The sequence below is a fragment of the Chionomys nivalis genome, chromosome 5, assembly GCF_950005125.1.
Source record: "Chionomys nivalis chromosome 5, mChiNiv1.1, whole genome shotgun sequence".
Lineage (NCBI taxonomy): Eukaryota > Metazoa > Chordata > Mammalia > Rodentia > Cricetidae > Chionomys > Chionomys nivalis.
The window spans coordinates 21,852,947-21,872,648 of NC_080090.1; the positions used below are offsets into that span (position 1 = coordinate 21,852,947).

General features: G+C 42.0%; 1 protein-coding gene across 3 annotated transcripts in view; it reads right to left on the reverse strand.

The window, feature by feature from the left end:
• Positions 1–241: 241 nt before the first annotated feature.
• The window catches only part of Dcaf8 (DDB1 and CUL4 associated factor 8), a 45,906-nt gene continuing 26,445 nt past the window's right edge, over positions 242–19,702 (reverse strand). For all 3 annotated transcript variants that reach the window (XM_057769979.1, XM_057769977.1, XM_057769978.1), the window contains 10 exons: positions 19,033–19,173; positions 17,030–17,124; positions 14,993–15,103; positions 10,334–10,406; positions 9,798–9,855; positions 9,210–9,317; positions 7,760–7,890; positions 3,649–3,768; positions 2,771–2,887; positions 242–2,160 (listed from right to left, as the gene is read on the reverse strand). In XM_057769979.1, the coding sequence (XP_057625962.1) occupies positions 2,044–2,160; positions 2,771–2,887; positions 3,649–3,768; positions 7,760–7,890; positions 9,210–9,317; positions 9,798–9,855; positions 10,334–10,406; positions 14,993–15,103; positions 17,030–17,124; positions 19,033–19,173 (1,071 nt within the window). In that variant the 3' untranslated portion in view covers positions 242–2,043. The remainder of the gene's footprint in view (positions 2,161–2,770; positions 2,888–3,648; positions 3,769–7,759; positions 7,891–9,209; positions 9,318–9,797; positions 9,856–10,333; positions 10,407–14,992; positions 15,104–17,029; positions 17,125–19,032; positions 19,174–19,702) is intronic.

A 19,702-nucleotide genomic window follows, 5' to 3' on the forward strand; every position in this document is an offset into this window, starting at 1 on the left:
ATTAAGAGTTGGGAAACGTCTGAATGACTGGGAGGGGACATGCAGCCATGTTTTCCCTATTATCATGCACTTCAGTATGAATCAAGGGCACTGGCATAAACGGGCCCATCCCACTAAAACATTCTTCTGTAGCTCAAGCATTAGAAACAGGGACTTTGGCAGAATCAAGCATTTATACTGGAAGGAACCAAAGTTCTCTGTCACAAATAAATGGACCACATACCACACAAAGCAGCAGTCGGGGGGGGGGGGGAAAGCTTTACTGAGACAAAATACAACAAATTCCAGAGTGCATGGTTTTAAGCCCACCTCATACTCCCGCTAGCAGTGAGAACATGAGAGTATTCGCTTCCTCCACTCCCTGCCTCAGGAAGTACAGTAGCTGGATCTGGTCTGAGCTGCTAGGAAAGGGGCAGGAGGAAGGAGTGTGTAAAGATACCACCCTCTGCTCTTTCCCCCTTCATCCTGGCCCAGTGTGGTCAAATTGAACCGACCCAGGATACAGGATTCCTGATTGAACCTTGTGAAAACTAGGGGCAAAGAAATAGCAGCAAAAGCATTTAGGGCAAGAATTCAACAGGGACTTTAACACACAGTGGCCAATGGTTAAGACGGGTGTCTACACCCCAGTCACCAGAATAACCTTCCAATTACTGGCTTGTCCCTCAATTCACAGGAAGTTTTCCCTTCATCTTTCCATTAAGAAGGGAGCTGGTATGGAGTTGAATGGCTTAAAGAATCAAGCAGCTAAAGGCCAGGGGTCGAGTGTGCTTTCTGTCATCCACAGATCCAGGGTAAGGCCTGTAGCAGTGGTGCCCTCGGAAGTCACACTTCGGCCCATGTTTTAAAGACAGGTCAGCCTCCAATGAGAGGAGCAATCTTGGGATCCCTCACAAGACTTAAGGGAATTAGGAGACCTGAGGCAAAGCTGAGAGGAATTTGTTTTTTCATATCGCTGCACCAAAGCAGAGAAGGGCACAGCTAAATATTCTTGCATTTTTGAGCCTTGTAAGAACTAAAGGTAAGCCCCAGGCTCTGACAGCCATATATAAATGGAAGCTGACCGCACGTATCCCCTCTATATCATCACTCTCGCTCATTCTTCCTTTAAGTCCCTTTATTGCATTGTATTCATAGAGAATATATAGGTATTTAAACTTTTGACAATAATTTTAACTTGATACATCCAAGTTTAACTTGCTTTTTAATATATTTATAGATATAAAATTAGGCCTCTAACAGTGATAGGGACAGGGAAATTGCTGCCACTGAACAATTCAAAACAAAGAGGTAACTTCTTCCTGTTTTTTCCACCTCATGCCCCCACCCCACTTCTCCACAAACTCTATCACAGACCCCCATTTAGAGGGTGCTGGGATGAAGATGACAAAGTGGAGGATACCTAGTCAAGTGTACACACTGTGATAAGTACAGAGAATAAGTACAGTGGAAAGGGAAGAAAAGAGTACTGGGATAGTTAGGGACGTTTAAGGATTTCTCAGAAAAAAGAAAAAAATAAAATAAAACAGTCCTGGGATGTGGTTGCTCAGGGGCAAAAACAATGGAACTGTTCAGACTTCTTTAAAAAAAAAACAAAGGAAGGGAAAAAAGTGAAAAACCTAAACCAAAGAGAGTGGCATTCCTACCCTCTTCTCTGGCCCCTTGGTACTGACCAGCCAGTCCTTCCCTCACCCCCCACAAAAGAAACAAGGGAGGTTAAAGAAAAATAAGCCCCATTTCCTGTCCAAGCCAGTTAACAAAAGGCTTTGTTTCTCTCCCCTAAACAAAGGCTTCAGGGAGAGGCCTGTTTCTGTTGAGTCCTTTGCACCTTTCCATGGAAGCTCATACCGGCTGTCTCTCCACTCCTAGGGGCTCTCTGCTGGTTCAATCTCCTGTGGTCTGTCCTTCTCAGATATCTTTCTTTTATTTAAACAAAAAGTCCAAAGTGCATTTCTGATGAATATAAGGGCCTGGGACTGAAAAAGACTTGCCCAGGCAGGATCGGGTTGGCAGCCCCAGCCCATCCCTCCTAAGTTTGGGGCCTCAGGATGGCATGCACTGCACCCGGTCAGGGCCCTCCTCCTCGTCCGATGTGTCTGAGGAGCTGGGAGACTCATCAGAGTCCGCATCTGTGGCCCCAACCCCAGGTTCTCGCCAGCGCTGTAGGATGGGAAATCCTTGTTAGTAATGTCCCCTGGATCAAAGACAAGACCTTAGATCTAGAATTTTTTTTTTTTTTTAAATTAAATAATCTAGTACGACCTGTTACTCCCAACCTGTTACTCCCAATCGTCCTAGGTTGGCCTCCCCAGTAGCTACTACTGTGCCTGGCTCAGAATTTTTCTTAAAAGGCCAGACTGTAAATATTTGTGGGCATATGGTCTCTTTTCAGCTCTGCCTCTGTAACATGAAAGCAGCCACAGACAGTACAGAGAACAAGTATGGCTGTGTTTTCAATAAAGCTTCGTAGCCTGACCCCTACTTTAGACCTCTTTTAGCATGAAGTTAACACAGGTCACCCAGAGCAATCATTTCTTCTCTACCCCTCCCACTCATAAGCCTCTGTATATAAGGTGACAGAGGACAAAATCACACACTCCCTCCTCTCTACTAGTTGGTCTAATAGGGATAAAAGGCCAGTGGATGAGACACCCAGCCGAGACCATGCCATTCCTCTTTAATGTAGTAAGGAAGTGTGCTTAGGCTTCTTCAAAGGCACATAATCCTTGGGAACTCACTTCCAACTGATGCTGACCCGATGAAGGCTTACCCGATGATGACGTCTCTGTCTCAGGTGATGCATAAGGAACCAAAGCATGTGACTATCAAACAAGTCAGTGTGATGTAAACTATCTTCATCCCGTTCTCGCTTGTTCTTCTTAATCACCTGGAACCCAAAAGAGTTAGGAGAAGGGATAATAATTAATAGAAACCCAGGCTTGATCAACAAGACTGGCGCTGCTGTTTGCATATGACTATAACCCAACACTGGAAGGTGGAGATTGAAGGATCAAATTCAAGACCAAGCCTGAGCTACTCATTAAAAGCTTGTCTCTGAGTTGGGCGGTGATGGTGTGCACCTTTAATCCCAGCACTTGGGAGGCAGAGGCAGGCAGATCTCTGTGAGTTCAAGGACAGCCTGGTCTACAAGAGCTAGCTCCAAGACAGGCTCCAAAGCTACAGAGAAACTCTGTCTCGAAAAACCAAAAAAAAAAAAAAAAAAAAGCTTATCTTTGAAAACCACGGGGCCAGCCAGATCGTAGCTCAGTGGCAGTGCATGTGCAAGACCGAGTACGATCCCCCAGCACTGTGGGGGAGGGGAGGGGTGGGATAAGCAGTGCATCTTTAATTCCAATAAAACATTCCTTCTGATACCATTAAGCTAATGTAGCGCTAGATTCAGAAAGGATGCCGAAGGCCAGTCACTGGCAAGGCCAGACACTCTACCATAAAACAGTTTTTCCTATGAATGCTTCCTACCTACTAACTAGAAGCACTTCAGAGCTGTTCTCTGGCTCAGGACTGTCTCCACAGAGGCAGTGAGAGGAAGCAGAAGAGCTGTTAGAGAATGACTTTAAAGAACTGTCCTTCCTGTGACAGTTACACACATTTGTTTCTACAAACGAATGCCTTCAGCCATTCACTTACGTCCTTTAACCCTGTCAGCTCAGTGGACGCTTCAGCTGTGGGTGCCCAGATCTTCACATCATGGTCCAGGCCACTGGTTGCCAAGACAGGTAGGTGAGGATGGGGCTCAAGACAGTTTACCTGGTTTGGGAGGAAAGAAAGCAGTGGCTCAGGAGTACACAGGAGCAGAGTGTGAAAACTACAGCTGCCTGAGCCAAATAGTTGCCATGACCTGGCCTGAAAGAGGTCCACCTACCTACCTGAGCCTAGACCAAATAGCTCTGGATACAAAATCAGCCTGCCTATCATTTCCAATATACAGATGAGGGGAGGCCACATCCCCAGACACAGCCCCAGGAGCAAGTGAATGAAAGGCCATGCATATTGCAGTTTCATAAGGTAACTGAGATACAGTGCATAACCTCATTCACACCACAGTCTAAAGCTCCAACTTTCCCAAGGCTGGGGGGGCGGGGGGGGGGAAAATCAATGGCTTTCATCAAGTAACAATTATGAAGAAAAAAAAACAACCCTGTACTTCCAGAGAAAATGGAGAACAATTATATCCACTTGGGACTGTTTACTAAGTGGAGAATGGGGAGGCTAAGGAGGATGAACTAAAGGGACAGGGTAAGGGAGGTTTGGGACTGTTTAAGAGCACTGTATCACAGACGGCAACATCCTGCTATCTGCCCTACGGTCATAGTAAACTCACTACAGGGAAGGACAATGTAGCCCGTGCAGTTTCACCACTGAATCAATTGCAGTCACCCTCATTCACTGAAGAAGAAAAAACAGTGGATGGCAGACATTTGGTTTCAGACAGTTTCCTTTTGTCTAAAAGCACCCATGCCCTCTGCTGTCTGACTTGTTAACATGAGCTTCCTTAACCGGGCAGGGCAAGGCGGGGCAGAGCAGTTCCCATCCGCACCGGAAGAGCCAGTCCCAGATCTAGCTGCTAAAGCATTTTTAGGCTTTTAGTCACATGAGGAACAGATAGGAAAAGCACCCCGCCTTCTTCTGCTCTATAGTCCAAGAAAATAAACCCCTGGCAAAAGTTTCTTCTAGTTCACTCTAAGCTTGGCTGCTGTTATCTGCACACTCGGACCACAGCTAAGGAAAAGGAAAGGAAGGCATAGAGACTTGGATGACTTCATTTTCTCTGAGTTTACAAGTAAGACACTCTCAGAAGGCCAAATCTAAGTCTGAGCCTAAGAGTAAAAGAGAAAGCCTGGTTCTCTTCTGCTCTGATTTCACATGAAGGCTTACTGCAGTTGTTTAGGCTGTACAGTCTGTAGCCCAAGGACGCACTAGAGAACAAACTCCAGTATGAAAATGTTAGCAACAGATACTCACAACTCACACATGCAGACCTGACCTCATTCATCCATTTCTTCATGAAGTCTTGCTCAAGACCTGTACTCTTGAGCTTCCAACAAGTGGAGAAAAATAAGAGCATAAAGGAACAGTTCCTTGGGTGGAACTTAGCCTAAGGACAAAGCCAATGGCAAGAGGACAAGAGAATAAATTACATACAGTGCCTCAACTGGAGCCTGCAGGGAAAGCTGACAGAGAGCTTCTGGGCCAGGGGACCTGGTCACCTCACCAGACCTGTTTAGATTCCAGGGTTTACTTACCCTGTCAGTAATGCTCTAGCCGAGACTCTGGCTTTACAGGACTGGGCTGGGGGGATGGGGGGCGATGCAGGGAATGGGATAAAGCACCAAGTGCTCTTTGGGGAGTAAGGAGTTGTTCCTTGACATCATTTCCCACTCTTGTCCCTGTGATGTGAAGGTGAATGGGAACAAAGGATCCCAAAACAAGAATTAGGAGGCCTGGGCAAGGTGAGCAATATAGTCTAAGATCCCTCTGATGCTAACATTCTACTTAATGATATAGAGAATGCTTCTTCTACTCCTAGGCTGGAATCTGGTGACCTCCAATGCTGAAAGATTATAACAAAAAACAAAACTATCTGAGAGGAAACCAGTAATGATGTGGGAGTGTCATATATCAATCTGTCGATTTCATTGGTTAATTAATAAAGAAACTGCTTGGCCTGATAGGTTAGAACATAGGTGGGTGGAGTAAACAGAACAGAATGCTGGGAAGAAGGGAAGTGAGGCAGACACCATGCCGCTCCTCTCCAGGGCAGACATGCTGAATCTCTCCCGGTAAGACTGGTGCTACACAGATTACTAAATATGGGTTAGGCAAGATGTGAGAATTAGCCATTAAGAGGCTAGAACTAATGGGCCAAGCAGTAAAACCAAAAAAAAAAAAAAAAAAAGAATACAGTTTCCGTGTAATTATTTCTGGGCATAAGCTAGCCAGGCAGCCAGGAGCCGGGTGGCAGGAACGCAGCCCGCAGCTCCTTTCTACACAGTAAGAACCACATGAACCATTTGGCTTACATAAAGGCAAGAACAAGTAAAGAAACTTGAAGTGGCAGCCACTACATCTCTCAGAATCATAAAACCCCAAAAAGATCTCTTTCTCCGGGCACTAGATTAATCAACAAACCCTGGTACTGGCTGAGCTGAAAGCAAATCAGCCAGAAGAATGCTTCTGGAGAAACAAGTGCTGGCATTCATCCCTGCATCTTTCTGGAAGAGAATGCAAGACAATAATTTCTGATCAAGAAAGAATTCACAGGTCCTTTTTGACTTACTATGTGCCCACTGCAGACTTTTTATTAAGATTCCAATGCTTGAACTTGTTAACTACAGGTGACAAGAGGAGGGACCTTTGAAGGAAAGGAAACACAGGCAGAGAAGTGTGTTCAAGAAGACACACCTTGAACTTAAGAGATTCCTCTCAATACATTCAGGCTAAAGAAGCTTTATATAAGCCGGGCGGTGGTGGCGCACGCTTTTAATCCCAGCACTTGGGAGGCAGAGGCAGGTGAATCTCTGTGAGTTCGAGACCAGCCTGGTCTACAAGAGCTAGTTCCAGGACAGGCTCCAAAGTCACAGAGAAACCCTGACTCGAAAAACCAAAAAAAAAAAAAAAAAAGAAGCTTTATATATGTGAGACATATATGTGCTAGGTTCAAAATATTTAGAAGAAACCAGAATTAAATAGGAAATAGCCTCATAAAACAGAAGAAAACTGTAGAAAGGAATGGGATCCTGACACCAAAAGACACTTTAAGCTCTACCACCGCTCTCTGGTAAGCCTTATCAAGTCATAGATGGACGCTGAAGTTCCCCACAGCGTAGAAGAATGAAAAGGATGAGAGCCCAAGCAGTTCTATCATTCCTTACAAGATGTATGTAGCCAAAGCATCTTGGTAATTAATTAGTAAAGTATAATCTTTCAAACTCTTTCCTTTCTTCAGTGGCTCAAAACCTTGTTGTAGAAAGCTATTTAATTCTTTCCTAATGCTAGATCTTAAAAAAGGAAGGAAAATGGTAAACTAGAAAAATCATAAGAGCTGAATGACCATTCTTCACTCTTTAACTTTAATTTTCACGATTCTTTCTTGAGTCATTAACAAAGAGAATGCTTGCAAAACACAAAGGACAACCAGATGAGCACATTACCTAGCAGGCTGTTCACTTTCCTTTCTACCTATGCAGATACATTATGTGTATTTGCATCCATTTGACAGTAAGAATACATTTAATTACATTTAATATTGAATACCATGTAATATAAGTTACAAATCATAGCTACTTCCCTGAATGTTCAAAAAATATATCTTCTAAAAAAATAAAAGAAAAATAAATGTGCTTTTAACTTTTCTCTGCCAATCCAGGAGTCAGCCAAGGACATTGCTTGGCTTCCTTACAGCCAAGGCAGTAGACATCTCGTTTTGATATTATAGAGGAAGGTCTGTCCTAAACTAATGTTTTCTTTTTTTTGGAAAAAGCCCATGCTTAAGGTTTGTTCAGGCTATAAATTCGTCCTAAAACCCTTTCTTCTTTTTAATCAACTATAACCTTTTAAGGGCAGAAGGAATAGAAGAAAGTATTCTATCAAAATCTCAGCACCCTTAAGGTATAATACCTTTAACTGTATGGAATGCTAAAACATGGTACCATATATTGAAAATTCAGTGGTCCACTGTAAAAACCTACCTTACTGACCTAAGAATCTAGGGCCAGCCACTCCAGCACATCATACTCACCACACCTCCCTTGTCTCCCTCCATGAACTGAATGATCTGGCAAGAGGACTTCTCCCAGAGGAAGATGTGTCCGCAGTCACTACCGCTCACCACAAACTCACTCTTGGGGCCATAGAAATTGACGCCTTTTACTGAAAGGATAAATGAGGGAAGAAACCACATAAGGGCTGGCACCGGGCCTGTATTTATTTACCTCACTGGGAATTTAGTAATTCACAAACTGTCAGCTAAATGCCAAATAATTCTTTTCATTTCTACAAAACCAATCAAGAGAGTATGTGTGTGATAGATAATTATAATAAGAATTGCACCAGTCCCAGAGACTATTTATAGTTTCCCAAAGAGTTCTATCAGGAGTCTACTGTCCCTGGGCAGCACTCTATTCAATTATACTGTATCAAGTACAGGCCCTATCTGTCCCAACCTGATTCATTTCAGCTCTGTCTGTCCACTCTTTGGCCCTAGGATTATTCTTGGCCTATATTTTATTGGTACTCAGCCAGTGTTTCTTATGTCATCAGTTGATCTGAGGCTGACTAAGGTAGATGGCACAGTCACCTAGAAGAAGCATCTGATTATGCTCACTACCAGAATTCAGTAAAAGGTCTCAAATCTTTAAAATTTGTATAAGACAGGAGTCCAACTCTTAGAACCAGTTCCATATACCAGTCACAATAGTGACACTTTTCCTTTTGCTTGCCCACATAATGAAATCCAAACACAGAACTCTGCCCCTCTTTCCTTCTTACCAGCCAAGAGAAAAAGTAAAAGTTACTACTGTCTCCAAATCAGATGATGACACCTAGCTAAGAGGAGTGGAACCAACAAAGTGCCACAATTCTCTATCTCCTTACATCAGAACCAGTTTGGACACTAAAACTCCAATGCTCCAGCTGCACCCAGCACCAATTAAATTGAATGAGTGTGTCTGTGTGTGGTGGGGGGGCATAGGCATCAGCGCTCTCTTCCTAAAGACTGAGGTGAGTGCACTAAGCACCAATGTTTGGGAACCACAGACAGAACTAAAACGCCAAACTTCACTGCAAACCTAGTCTAGATATCACTACTATTGCCCTACTTTGCTTTATTCAAAAGAAACATTCCCTGCTCTCCCTCTAAAGATATCTATCCTGCACACACTGTGTTAATTCAGTACTACAGCTTTCCCTGACTTCAAAAAGGACCTCTGTGCTTATTTCACAATATGTGAAATCACAGAAAGTAAAAGTTTAGCATCATGCTTAAACCAACTGGAGGCAACATCACCTCAGTGAAGATGCTAATGAGCCCTCCCCCCTGAATCACACTTTCTGAAAAAAGAAAATTCCAGCCCAACTAGGCATAACCTCACACTACCCAAGATGACACATGCAGCCTGCTCCTTAGGGAATAAGATTAACAGGTTTTTCAGTGTGACTTGGGTCACAGAAACAGAAAAAGGCAGACTCACCTGTAGCATTATTTCTATGACCTTTATATCTCTTAATATATTGGGCCCCATCACTGTGAGAAGAGTTGAAAAGGTAAATGTCTTCATCATTGTAACTAGCCAGGAGCTCTGCCAAGAACAAGAACACAGCAGTGAAGGCAAAGGCTGAAAAATGCAGAGACCAGGAAATTCAGGGGATGAGGGTGTTTAGGATGGGGCTTCTTGCTGGTAGTGCATCCTCTTAGCATCCAGACACAGCTCCCATCTTACTTAGTTTGCAGCGACATAGGGTCTATTGATGAACACTGTACCAGCCCAGGGGTAGTAGACACAGGAGATCACACCCTCTAATTTATTAAGGAATCAAAGGCATTAGAATTTGCTTAGGCTAGTAGCCTAGGCTTCATGACGAGCCTGTGAAATGTCATCTGAAGTATTTCCAAGGGTCACTGCTGTATCCTCCCACTCCATGCTCACCATCAGTATTACTCCCAGCTGTCCACGCGGAGCTACAGTGCACGGTGAACAAGGAAGGCACATGCCTCACTAGCTCAGCAGCTCCCTAGACAGGAGGCATGCCAGCCTAGGGGTTAGGCCCTGCTCACGTACCTGTGCCGTCGTGGCTGTACACAAGACAGGTGATGTTTGCTTTGGACTCACTGTTCACCTGCAATAAGGAGCAGATACTGACTGATGCCCCCACCCCACCCCATTTGTTATATCAACTTCAGGAACAGGCTTTTTAAAAAAACTCCTCTGTATCTTTCCTCAGAGACAAACAAAAGATAAATAGAAAGAGGCAGTGGGAGGGGCGAGAGAGTGAGTGAGGTATCTAACTGAGGAAATATGTCCATCTCAAGAAGTAGTCTTAGGCCCTGTCTTGGTTCTCTTTTGAGTGCTAGCATTTCAGATGCATTATCTCATTAGGCCACCGTGCTGGTGCCAATCTCCATTTTGTTGTTGACAACACTGAGGCTAAAAAAAAATTCAACTGGGTACCTAAAATCATAAAATTTGTGAGAAAACCAGGATTAAAATCTGTCTGACTTCAAACTCCAAACTCTTCGCATTATGCCAGTAAGTTTGGAGGCAGCACAGAATGAAGTCAAAAAAGCCAGAAGCCACTAGTCCTTCAGGAATCTTACCAAGTGATGAGGACAGAATTTCTTTAGTACTCCGTTATTCTCATTCTCGTCAATTTTCCTCTGGTCATAAATCCTTTAATGAAAGAAGCAGTCAAAGTGTCAAAACTTACAAAGTGATCCCTTTGCAGGGCTGAAAGCAAGGCTCTTGTTTCCTAGTCAAGCTTCTTCCTTGTCTTCTCTCTAGGAAAGGTGTCCCCTCTGCAATCCAGTTCTAAACTTTGCCTTATCCAGATGGCTTTCATAAAGCAGCAATCCTCAAGTGCATCCATTTGGAATGGTCTCTCTCAAGTTTCATGTCACCTACTGTTTATTTTAGTGGTGGTATGTTACCTTGGGTGTCATCCTTTGGAACACCATTCACATTCTTTACAGCAGGGTTCCTCACTGTTCTAGAGTCACCAATTATACCAGAGCTGCTGGCCAGCAAGCCCCACGGATACACTGGGATTCCACATTCTATAGACTGAACTATCCATCTGCCAAGCCCCATTTATGTTTTATTTTCACTGAAGCAATTAGTATACACACTTTTTATACAAATGCTACTTATCCCAAAGCATTTATTATTTATGGGCAGAGGCCATTTTATGTAAGTAGATCTTAAGTCCTTTAAAAAATTATTTTTATTTAAGTGTATGAGTGCTCTGCCTCCATGTATGTATATATATACATACATACATACATATATATATATATATATATCTCATGTATGAGTGCAGTGCTGCAGAGGCCAGGAATAGGGTCCCAGATCCCAGAGAACTGGAGTTACAGATGGTTGTGAGCTGTCATGTGGGTAGAAGAAACTGAACCCAGATCCTCTGAAAGAACATCAAGTGTTCATAACTGCTGAGCCATCTTTCCATCCCTCCTTCCTTAAACTTTCATTTGGCTAGACTCTCTCTTACAGGCCACAAAAACTATCCCCAAACCACCAATCTCCCGAAGTTACCTGTAGTCAACTATTCAAAATGTTAAATGAATAAGTCCAGAAAAAAACCCAATTTACTAGTTTTAATAAAAATTTCTTTACAGTATTTCTATAACATTCTACTTTACTATTAGTCATTGCTGCTAATCAATCACTGTGCCTAATTCATAAATTATCATAGATATATATGAGAAACAAAACAAACGCAGTACTTCTAGGGTTCATTACTATCCAGAGGTTCAAAGCTATCACCATGGTATGCATTCTTTATAGATTAGGGGAAATTACTGTTACTTTCTTTTGATAAGGAAAATCTATTAGCATTTTTTAACTACCACTAGTTCCCTATATCTGGAAATCTATTTTAAATCTGTGTCTCTTACTCTGAGTTCCAGACTTAACATCTGTAACATCTACTTACCAATCAAATATTCTAATAATATGTTGTCCAAAAGCAAACTCATTTTCCTTCCAAAACTCTTTCTAAACCTGTCCCTAGCCCTCAATCTGTTCGTGACACTATCCTTGATACAGATGACCAAGCCACATACAGGTCTCTCACACTTAAAACTTTTGGTTAGTTCTTTGATAATTTCATACATGTATTTGATATGTGTGTGTGTGTGTGTGTTTTAAAAAACCCATGTTCATCCCTCCATTTCTCCCCAGTCTTTTCTCTCTTCTATAGTTTACTTCTTGTCAGTTCCTCTCCCTGGGTATGCAGTTTTGGTTATATCTGCTTTTCCTACTTCCTTCCATCATACTTTGCTTATTTTGATATCCTTCTGATTTTCCTGCTCATGTCGTCATCAGAATTTTATACAAAATTTTAAGTTCCCATTCAAATCTCCTCAGTAATTTCTGAGCACTTTACAGGAAACAAAAGCTCAAACATCTGCAGATCTCTCTGAATTCCAGGCCAGCCTGGTCTACAGAACCACCAGGATAGCTATCACTGTTAGCTCTGTTTCACAGAGAAGCTCTGTCGTGAAAAACCAAACCAAACAAGCAAACAAAACAATAAAACTTCTTAGTTTTTCCTTAAGACCCTACACATATACCTTTCACAACCCTAAAATTCAGTAATAATTATATGAAGCCTTAAGGTTGAGTAGGCTATATCTCTTTGTAGACTGAGAAGAGGATACTGTCAGAGACCTCAGTGCTAAAAGGACCTCTACTCATGGAGAGCAGTGTGGCTCATAGTCTGCATGTGCTCCTGGCAGGTATACAGGCGCCCATCTGCAAGGACATGGGGTGCACACGGGGACTGAAAACACTGACGCAGATAAAAGAAAAGATCTGGGTATTTTATTCCTGTTTGCTAAAATAATTCTCAGTCCAATTTTTAGCCTTGGGAAATTACAAGTTGTGGAATAGGGTACTGGAACTTTATTAAGATCTTCAGAGGGGCTGGAGAGATGGCTCAGTGGTTAAGAGCATTGCCTGCTCTTCCAAAGGTCCTGAGTTCAATTCCCGGCAACCACATGGTGGCTCACAATCATCTGTAATGAGGTCTGGTGCCCTCTTCTGGCCTGCAGACATACACGCAGACAGAATATTGTATACATAATAAATAAATAAATAAATATTAAAAAAAAAAAAAAAAGATCTTCAGAGTAGTCAATACATCCAACTCACCCATTCCTCTTTAAAAATCTTGGTCCTAGTGGTTATATTCTCCATAAGAGTCTTTTCAAGCAATTTATTTCTCCAAGAAAAAAAATCCCAACCAGAGGTTCAGAGACGCTTCAAGCTTAACCCAGAAAGCTCCAACGATAGCCTTTTTATTATTAACAGCATAGAAAATAGGAAGCTGAAGAGATGGGCCAGCAGTTAAGAGCACTAGCTGTTCTTGCAGGACACAGGTTCAATTCCCAGCACCCACATGGTGGCTCACAACCACCCACAACTCCACTCCTAGGGAATCCAAAGCCCTTTTTTAGCCTCTGTGGGCACCAGGCACACCATAAGGTACACAAAAATAAATACATAAAATACTGCTATATATTTAAAGACTACGGGTAAAAGAAACAAATTTTGAAAAGAGTAACAAATTATCCAGAACTCTTGAACAAAGTCATATATTTTCTGAAATTTCTCTCTCTCTCTCTCTCTCTCTGTTTTGTTTTTCGAGACAAGGTTTCTCTGTAGCTTTGGTGCCTGCCATGGAACTAGCTCTTGTAAATCACGCTGGCCTCAAACTCACAGAGATCCGCCTGCCTCTGCCTCCCGAGTGCTGGGATTAAAGGCGTGCGCTAAGTAATTTCAAAATAGTTTTAAAAATGTGCTCTCATAGCCGGGCGGTGGTGGCGCACGCCTTTAATCCCAGCACTTGGGAGGCAGAGGCAGGCAGATCTCTGTGAGTTCGAGACCAGCCTGGTCTACAAGAGCTAGTTCCAGGACAGGCTCCAAAGCCACAGAGAAACCCTGTCTCGAAAAATCAAAAAAAAAAAAAAAAAAAAAGTGTCACTTTTCAACTACAAGTAGAATAGAAAAACAAAACACCACTTTTCTAATTATGCTGTCCCTCCGTTTTCAAACTGAAAACCCCACAGAAATGTAGTTAAAATACAGCAGCTGGCTAACTAGAGAATACGGGTCAGGAGGAAAACAACTGGTACAATGGGGACTGAAAGAAGGTTGTCTGTTTTCCCTTAGGATGTGTTTCAAAAGCCAGTGTTAAAAACAGATATTCATTGTAACAAAGATATTACTACAGATAAAGAAAAATGGTCCAGGACAACAGAAACAAAAATCCTCAGTTACAGAGTGTTCCCGAGACAATTTTTTTTCTAAATCTAACCAGTGCTCCAAACTGCTAATGAAGAGCTGTCAAGATGATTACCTGGGTAAACATACTTGCTGCTCAATGATGCAAGCCTCACAATCTGAGTTTGATTCCGGAACAAGAGTTAAGAACAAAATGACTCCACAAAGTTGTTCTGTGACTTCTAATGCATGTTAACGTGCACTATGGCATACACCCCTCATAAATACATCACTCTCACAGATAATACTAAAATTAAATTTTAAAATTATTTGAAAAAGCCAGGGAGTGGTGGTTGCAGCACACACCTTTAATCCTAACACTCAGGAGGCAGAGGCAGGTAGATCTCTGTGAGGTTGAGGCCAGCCTGATCTACAGAGTAAGTTCCAAGGCAGGCTCCAAAGCTACACAGAGAAACCCTGTCTCAAAAAACAAAACAAAACAAAAAACAATGAAAAGATTGCAGTACAATGTTAAAAATAGTGGCACATATGGGTTTTATGTCTGAGCCATTATTTGGGACAAATTTATCAATCTTTAAAACATGATAATCCCGGGACTGAAAAGATGGCATAGTGGTTAAGAGGATTAGTTCCAATTCTCAGCACCCACATGGTGCCCAACAACCATCTCTAACTCCAATCCCAGAAGATCCGACCTCCTTCTCTGACTTCCTCAGGCACCACTCATGAACATGGTACCCAGTTATACACAAGCAGACAAAATACAAATAAAATATATTAATTTTAAAATATAATAATTTCCATAATATGAAATTCCTCAGATTGTTGTCATAAGGAACAGAATGTCTCAGGTAAAGCATTTCCAAAAGGGTAAAAACTTCAACAGCGTAGTTAATGAATTCCTACAATTTGCTAACTTAGCATTGAGTAATATCTGGCAATATACAATGTATCATAAGTCTCAAACTCTAAAAGAGCCAAAGGACCGACAAACTCACCTTACAAACTGGTCTCGTCCACCTACTGCAAACTGGTGGGTATTGGCAGGGTTCACATAGATTGTATACAGCCCCACTTTCTTCTCCTTCTCTTTTGTCACCACCAGTTTCCTTCAAAGAATAGAAAAGGCAACAGTTACAGCGTCCAAAAGACCCAGATGGAGCTCAGCATGGTCGCTCAGATCTGTCATCCCAGCACTCAAGAAGTTAACTGCCTGAATTCAGGGCCAGCATAGTTAGTGACTTCCAGGTTAACCTGGGTTACCGTGCCCTCTTTCCCTAACAAAACCCCCAAAACTAAAAGACTCAAGGTGGTCATGAAAAGTGAAAAATCAGGAAAGCAAATGAAGATGTGATTAAGAAATCAAATTCTAATCTGTACCAAAAAAAAGTTGTTTTTGTTTTGTTTTATTCTGTTCTAAATAACAAGAAAATGCACTATGCTATTTTGAAGACTGGGGGAAAACATGAAGTAATTTTCTAGTGTCTGAGGAGAATAGCGGGAAATCATCAAGTAATTAAACCAGAGTCATAAAAATATACTGCCTGCTTTCCTCCATGACGGAGTAAGGGAAGAGAAAGTACAACAAGAAAGAGAAGAGGGCTGCCATCATGGCATGGCTGTAAGTCCAGCATCAGAAGCAGAGACAAGAAGATGAGAAGCTAATGTCATCCTCTGCCATTTATGGAACTGATAGTCTTGTTTTTACAAAGGAAGAAATAGGAGGAAGACTATGAGGGAAAGGAAGATGCTTTACGGAGTGAGGGAAGAATCTAGATGATGATGATCAAACTATATTACATGTACTTGAACCTGCAATAATGAATCCATCATTCTGTAAAATAGATGCAATAATAAAAAATAAGCTGGGGAACAAAGAGATGGCTCAGTGGTTAAGAGCACTGTCTGTCCTTCCTTCCAGAGGACCCGAGTTTGTTTACTTGCAACCACATGGTGGCCTACCACTGTCTGTAACTCCAGTTCTAGGGGATCCAATGTCCTTTCTGGCCTCTTCAGGCACTGCACTTATGTGGTAAGCAAGAGATATAAGCAGGCAAAATATCTGTACATATAAAATAATAAATTAAAAAAATTAAACACAAACTAAAAGCTTGATACATGATACAAAACACCTGGAGATACAAGGAGTGCTGGAAGAATCATAGCAACAGGAAGCTAAACCGCCTGGAGATCAAAGTCTATCTCCCAATTTTTAGAAAAATAAAAAAATAAAAAAAATTCCCTGGAACCTGGCTTCGGGTTTGAAGAGATGTGTCAGTTAGTGAAGTGTGTGCTGTGCTGAGCTAAAGCTCTCACAAGAAAGACTGGATATGAAGATGTACCCCTCTAATCCTAGTGCTGGGGAGGCAGACAAGGGGTCATCCCCAAAGCTTGCTGACCAGGTAGATTTGTGAATAGAGAACAGAAGATTACCAAATTATTAAAGTCTACACATAAAAAATGAGCACCTCTGAAAGATAAAGGTAGCTTGGGCAATTTATACTAAAAAACAGACATGGAGGTAAGAATCTCTCCAAAACCTGAAGCTATCTCTTATCATACACAAATTAAAGATACTGTGGTTTGTGCTCCTAAGAGTTCAACATTATCATGACGTAAGGAACATTTTCAAGGCCAAGGAATAGAATTCTGCAAAGAAAATGTGACCACAAGCTAGAAAGATGGCTCGGAAGTTAAAGAGTACACATTGCTTTTGCAGAGGACCCGAGTTTGACTCCCAGCATCTATGTCGAACATCTGTACTCATGTGTACATACCTGCCCCACAGATACACACCTACACAAGATTACAAATAAAATATATCATTACTTCTAGGCATTTTGGTTAAGATCAAGCATAAAACAAACCTGTGTAGCTTTGACTTTCCTGGAATTCACTCTGTAGACAAGGCTGACCTTGAACTCACAGAGATCCACCTGCCCCTGCCTCTAGAGTGCTGGGATTAAAGGCATGCACACCACCACCTGGCTAAAACTAATACAAATCTTTAAAAAAGATATTATGGCTGAACTTACGAAGCTGGTCTGTCTTGTCTCAGATCAATGGTGAAGACAACAGCATCTTCACCAGCAGACAGGAACGTACAGGGAGAGTCTGGTTCTAGGGCCAACTGAAGGAGAGAAAGGGAAAGGATGTGATTTCTAAATACTGAGAGGGAATCTTGTTCACTGACTTACCTTTAAGAAGGGAAGCAATTAAAATGTTTTAGCAGGCCAGGCATGGTAGGTACATACCTTTAATACCAATTTGGGAGTTTGAGGCGAGATCTGTGTGGTCTACATAGTGAAACCATGTCTCAAAAAAAAAAAAAGTCTTAGCAAGTAAAATGTGTACTTTTTTTGTTTGTTTTTATAAAACCCTAAAAAGGGAAGAAGGGGATTGGAGAGATGACTTAGCGGTTAAGAGCACTGGCTATTCTTCCAGAGGCCCTTAGTTCAATTCTTAGCAATCACATGGTGGCTCACAACCAACTCTAATATATGCAGGCAGAACACTGTATACATAATAAATAAATCTTTTTAAAAATCCTAAGAAGGGAAATAATTTAAGCTTCACTCACTCTTCTGGGTGAGTTAATAGTCCACTTATTCTATACAGGTAATTTTCTATTTTAACCAAATCACAATGAACATGAACAGAGATAGCAAAGAAAGCATCATTCAGCCAGGTGGTGGCGGCACACGCCTTTAATCTCAGCACTTGGAAGGCAGAGGCAGGCTGATTTCAGTAAGTTCGAGGCTAGCCTGGTCTACAAATTGAATTCCAGGACAACCAGAACTGTTAAACAGAGAAACTCTGTCTCAAAAAACAAAAACTTCATTATAAAATAAAGTTCAGTTCAGACATGTAGACAATAATATTAGAAACTTCTTTCCTACCTGTATCTTAACTCTAAAAATTAGTTACTTAGTGGGTGGGAACTAGACTTAAAAATTAAAGTGAAGAGCCAGGCGGTGGTGGTGCACGCCTTTAATCCCAGTACTCGGGAGGCAGAGGCAGGCGGATCTCTGTGAGTTCGAGGCCAGCCTGGTCTACAAGAGCTAGTTCCAGGACAGGAACCAAAAGCTACGGAGAAACCCTGTCTCGAAAATAAAAAAAAAATTAAAGTGAGGAGGGAAAAAATCAAAGAAGTGAGTATTTTTCATATTTCTGGAGCCTTCTGGGCTCCAACTTTTCTTAGGTTTTGTAAGAGAATATCATTCTTTGCATGGCATGAAAAACAAATAAACAAACATAATATCTACCCTGAGGCTGGGAAGTTCTCAGTGCCTCCCTAGCTGCCACCATGACTATCCACTGTATAGTCACAGCTTTAAATACAGTTGTCAATAACATGGCTATTTATAGGCTAGTGGTGAGCAGGAAAATCAGGATTTAGAAGACCCAACCACTAGCACCTGGGACCCATTAAAATGATCTAAAAACAGTAAACTTCAGAAGACACAGGAACTCAAGGGTCTCTGAACTAACTATTCTCCACTTGAGGCTAGGTTTGTTTATTTTGGGGTTCTCAAGACAGTCTGACTCTGTAGCCTAGGCTAGCTCTAAACCCACAGCAATGTTGCCTCAGCTTTCCAAGTACTAGGATTACAGTTATAAACCACCACACCCAGCCAGGGGATAATCAACCAAACTTTGTCAGTATGTGAGCTGAAGGTCTTTCAAGTACTTGGGTTTTTCGGGAACTTTAGGACAACTGTTTTACTCCCTTCTTAACAAACCTAGGGGCCGGGCGGTGGTGGCGCACGCCTTTAATCCCAGCACTTGGGAGGCAGAGGCAGGTGAATCTCTGTGAGTTCGAGACCAGCCTGGTCTACAAGAGCTAGTTCCATGGCAGGCTCCAAAGCCATAGAGAAACCCTGTCTCGAAAAACAAAAACAAAAAAAAACAAAAAACAAACCTAGGGGCTGAATGAGGTAAGGCAGGTGAAGACAACAGAGGAAACACAAGGGAAAACACTGGTTTAGAGATCCATGGAGGTCTGGGTTCACAGTCTTAGGAACAAAGGCTTACTGACCTTGTGAGATGCTCCCTTGTGCTGGGCCACACGCTTTGTGTTCTTGCAGCACTGTGTAGCAGACAGTTCTGCCACACGGACCTGCCCATCCCGGGCACACATTGCCAGGGTGGAATCACCACTGTTGGGAAGAAACTTGGCCTAGAGTATTAAGAATGAAAAAGGGACACATAAGTAAATTTAAGAGAAAAATGTGTTGATGACCCCTTGTCACCCTTTCCTTGTACAGCTGTATGTTCCTTTCCTACTCTTTGTACAGACAGCTAAGCTCAAATTCTTCCAGCAGTAAAAGGAAGAGAAAGGAAGTCACTTTGACATAAAAGTGTATTCTGGAAGGTTCTAGAAGGGTGAATGTTACATGATTAAACACTAGTAAACTGCAATTATGCCTTAAAGAAGAAAAAGCAAAAAATAAACAAGGACAAATCTTCATCTACCTAACAAACATATATTTGCTACAAAGGGAAAGGAACCTGGAAGAAAAGGGCATGCTTGTGGACGGGTGGCAGTACCATATGGACAATGGGATTAAGATGTAGTATCTCCATAAAATAAACATTATTAGGGAAAACTGATCAAATGCAAGTAAACAACAGCCATAAATTTAAGTGCTTATTTCTCCTTGCTTTCTTTTTCTTGAGTACTGGAGAAAGAACTCTTAGCAAAGAAT